Source organism: Zeus faber (genome assembly GCF_960531495.2).
Source record: "Zeus faber genome assembly, chromosome: 17".
NCBI classification, from domain to species: domain Eukaryota; kingdom Metazoa; phylum Chordata; class Actinopteri; order Zeiformes; family Zeidae; genus Zeus; species Zeus faber.
In genome coordinates this window covers 16,293,250-16,297,929 of record NC_137204.1, presented here as the reverse complement: position 1 = coordinate 16,297,929, position 4,680 = coordinate 16,293,250, and the positions used below count along the sequence as shown (strand labels likewise).

General features: G+C 41.3%; 1 protein-coding gene across 1 annotated transcript; it reads left to right on the top strand.

Annotated features, from left to right (window-relative positions):
* Positions 1–2,492: 2,492 nt before the first annotated feature.
* LOC307243261 (myosin light chain, embryonic) lies at positions 2,493–3,457 on the top strand. The gene has a single exon (XM_080017983.1). It carries the CDS (start codon positions 2,574–2,576, stop codon positions 3,180–3,182), a length of 609 nt encoding a protein of 202 aa, XP_079874109.1. The 5' UTR covers positions 2,493–2,573; the 3' UTR covers positions 3,183–3,457.
* The last annotated feature ends 1,223 nt before the right edge of the window (positions 3,458–4,680 follow it).

The following is a 4,680-nucleotide window of genomic DNA, read 5'->3' as shown; positions in this document are numbered from 1 at the left end:
ACTGAGGATTTCCACCGTCCAATTGAACCCCCCTCCCCGTCCAGGGGCCTGTGGAGGAATGCACCCACTCTCTTTTATTAGACCGGGCTTCTCCTCTGTCCCTCCTGCTAAATGTCAGGGGTGTCAGCGCCTATGCTAACCTCCAACCCGCTGAGCCCCCCCACACGGTGCCCTCAGCTGCTTCCAGCTACCAGCACCCCCCCCACCCCACACACACACACACACACACACACACACACACACACACACACACACACACACACACACACACCCCAACCACCCACCCCCCAGACCACCAGGCCAGACCACTGGTCTGCTGGTCCCCATTCCCAGCCTTATCTGTGGCATTAAGGGCTTTCTGTCTCTGCACACCCTCTGCTTGCCTGGTCAATTTACACACACTCTCTCTCTCTCTCTCTCTCTCTCTCTGTCTCTAACACACACGCACACCCACACACACATTATACACACACACAGACACACACACACATGCACACACACACACACACACACACACACACACACACACACACACACACACACACACGCACACGCGCGCGCACACTGTACAAAAAACAATGGGTCCATCAGAGCTGGAAAGGGAATGACTAACCAAAGGTATAGGCTTTGGGGTATAAATTTAGGATTCTTTTTGATGGCGAACAATATTCTCAGAATAGCTAGTGTCTGATGTTTTGGAGATAGCAACTGCAGTTAAAATAGTGATTCTCACCGGAAGAACTAAAATAAAAATAAAAACATAACAAACACGATAAAAGAGAAATAAATTAATTTAAATAATAATAATAATAATAATAATAATAATAACAATTATTATTATTATTATTATTATTATTATTATTATTATTATTATTATGAAAATGAAAATAATAATAACAAACAAATACAATTAGATAAATAAATACATTTGTGAATAAACCTAAATAAATATGTTCCTACCTCAGTTTTTAATTCATGTTTGATTTATAACGATTATTTCAAACTCTGGATGGGAGGGGTGACAGGCCCCCTTAGCGTGAATGTAACCCAGTCAAGTGAACTGAATGAAATTTGACACGATGAACCACTTCATTCAGTCATTTATCCATGCAGGTTGTATGAAGGCTTTCTTTTGTGGGACACACACACACACACACACACACACACACACACACACACACACACACACACACACACACACACACACACACACACCGTCAAATATTCTGGCCATGTGACACACAGAGACAAAGTAAGGCGGAGAGAAAAAATAATCTGAGCAGGAACATTAATAAGCGTATACGGTCTCTCTTTCTATCACACACACACACACACACACACACACACACACACACACACACACACACACACACACACACACACACACACACACACACACACTCACGCCAATCCTTCATGGTGTGTGTGTGTAGACTGGAAGAGGACTGGCGTGGCCAATAGAGAAGAGTGAATGTGCTCAGACCATGGCAGTGTTGGGCTGCCTAACAAACAAAATGATAAATGTGTGTGTGTGGGTAGCCATGATAAATTAAACCATGGCACAGCATGGCGCGTCTTACACATGCCCTCCCTCCTATAGATGAAATGGATTTCCAGTTGATTCATTTATCATAATTTTAATTAAGGGGATTATTGATGATGCGTTTATGCAAAAACAAAGGTCATATTCTTTATCCACAGGGTAAATGACTCTGGAACAGCGGTCTACTTTACCTCGTCACCTTGGAAGAGTCACAGGTATCCTTCTTTGTTGTTATTTTATCATAAATGATCTCAATAATTGTTTAAATCAGTCACCCTTGATTGGGTTTATGGTACTTGGCCGTATCAGTAATACTACCTCTTTTTTTGTTGTTTTCCTCCTTTGCTTTTGGGAATCATCGTTCAGTGTTTTGTTTATCTATTTTCCCATTACATAAAAGTAATTCATTTGAGTAAATTTAACATTAAGTAAATTCATTTTTATAAAGGTCACAATGTGATGAGCATTGCAACGAGAAGTTCTAAAATAATAATTAAAAAAGGATTCCAACACTTAATATTTATTGGGACTGTCTTCTGTTAAAACGGTATATCTCTTAACAGAGTTAGAGCAAAGATATGAATACAAGTAATATCACAAACGTACAAATTCACAGCCTTTTTGGAGTTAATGAGCCGGGCTATTTTTGTCACTCAGCCTCATCTCCTGATGCATTGGCCATGCTCTGATCTCTTTGTCCATCATTGAGACAGGACATTTTTGGCCTAATGCAGCTGGACCCTCCCTAATGACAGTAAATAGCCCTGTCGGCGAGATGATGGCAGCTGAGAACAATACCTCATAGTGACATCATCCAGGGAGAGCGGATCTATTTCAGGTTTCTTCCTTTTATAGTGTGCCACTGGACATGGTTATCTGGCCCCATCTCCCCTCCCCAGACTTACTAGATATAAAAGCAAAGCAGAGGCCGTACCTATCTGTGCTTTGGAATCGCCTCCACCTCCTTCCAACATTTTCTCGTTCCTCAGCAGACCACCAGACCAGTTCACTTCAGAAATCTCTCAGCATCATGGCCCCCAAGAAGGTTGAACCAAAAAAACCGGAGCCCAAAAAGCCAGAGCCCAAGAAGGATGCGACTCCGATGGCCAAGCTGGCCCTGACCCCGGAGCCGCAGCCCGAGGCGCCCAAGGAACCCGACTTCGACCCCAAAAACATCACCCTTGAGTACTCAGCCGACCAGATCGAGGAGTTCAAGGAGGCTTTCACCCTGTTTGACCGCACGCCTACCGGGGAGATGAAGATCACGTATGCCCAGTGCGGGGATGTGATGCGGGCCCTTGGCCAGAACCCCACCAACGCAGATGTGCTGAAGGTGCTCGGCAAGCCCCGGCCGGAGGACATGGCCTCTAAACTGGTGGACTTTGAGACCTTTTTGCCCATGCTGCAACACATCTCTCGTGCCAAAGATCAAGGCAACTTTGAGGATTTTGTGGAAGGTCTGAGAGTTTTTGACAAGGAGGGTAACGGCACGATCATGGGGGCAGAGCTGCGCCATGTGCTAGCCACGCTGGGTGAGAGGATGACTGAGGATGAGGTGGACCGACTGATGGCCGGACAGGAAGACGCGAATGGTTGCATCAACTATGCTTCCTTCGTCAAGCACATCCTCTCTGGGTGAACTGGACAAATCAGGACTAAATCTCATCCATCCATCTATCTCTATCCCTGCTTAGCCTTTGTTCTTTAGGGGAGCGATTCACTTAGGGTACAATGATTTTGTGCTGTCAAAAGCATCAGATGTTTTGCCACTGAAGAACGCTCATCATGAAACTTTTGAAAGAACAATTTGCCCTGGAAGACTCTCATCAATAATGAAATGCCACACAGGTGTCAGACATCAAAATGCCATAAATAAAGCAAACATAATAAGAAAAACTGCCTCGTAGAGTATTATTTTGCATTGTACTGATAACTGCGAGGGAGCATCTTGTTTACAGAAAGAGACCAGATAGTTATCTTACAGCTTTTTCATTTGTCTGTCTGTTTGTGAACTAAATATCTCAATATCTCATCTATTTACTAAATACAACTACTAAAAAACCCAGTTCACCAGATCCATGGGAAGAAATAGCTACACATACTGCACACAGTGCCTTTATTTTAGTGACTCATTATTTATACAAGTATAACAAAAACAAAATAAATGAAAACTTATGTACGTTCATCTATCATTTCCAACAATTATTTGGAACACATGTATAAGCATTTAAGGATTGCAAATAGATTAAATTGCCTTTGATATTTATTTGGATGTTATTTAGCTATTGATTGATTGATTTTATCACAAAATAATCATTTGTTTTTTATACTATAACTGTGTTTTTATATATGTTACACACATTTCCATCAAAATATCTGCTAATGAGAAACCAAAACTCTATTAGAACTCAATCACAACTAAATCATGTTAATGCAATTAGATAATAAATCACTTAATGTTAACTCTGCAATTAATATTGCAATGCGATGAATGGTACATCTTTCTTATTTCTGCTTTTTTTTTTTTTACTCGTTCAGTACTTATTCAGTATTTGAGCGAGTACACAGTACCTACTTGGTATGTGGCACAGGACCATCCATGCTACAAGTGAAGAAGCTGTGTCTGTGGTGGTTATTGAAATACCCACAAGGTCAAGATTGCCAGATGTCATATTGTCAGTGAGTTTCCACCTAGAGGACACTTTGGGATTTTGCCAGGCCACCAGTTACATAATAACAGCTGGTCCTCTACACCAAGGCTGTTCAACTGCATTCTGTTGGGGCCAGATTTTCAACTTTTAACCGGCTAAGGGGCCTGATAAATTAACGAAAAATTCTCATTTTCAGTGTAGAGAGTGTCGATACACTTACAAAACAAAAAGAAAATGCAAAGCCACCTCCATATTCTTCAAATTATCGTCATGAATTAACAAAACAGCTTAAAAGGAACTAGACTCAATTTCTAGATCAATTCTCTCAGGTTTTATATTCTTAAATGCATGTTACTTCTGCATAGTCATGATTGTTGATACTTAATATACAGCATTACACTTACATCTGAAATTATTGTAACTACAGTTCATCGCTAAACTTCGAATGTATTCAAAAGGCTGGTCTGCTGGTCTGTTTAAAAACAT

Excerpts from the sequence above, each read along its gene's own strand:
- LOC307243261 (XM_080017983.1), top strand. The coding sequence starts at position 2,574 with ATGGCCCCCAAGAAGGTTGAACCAAAAAAACCGGAGCCCAAAAAGCCA.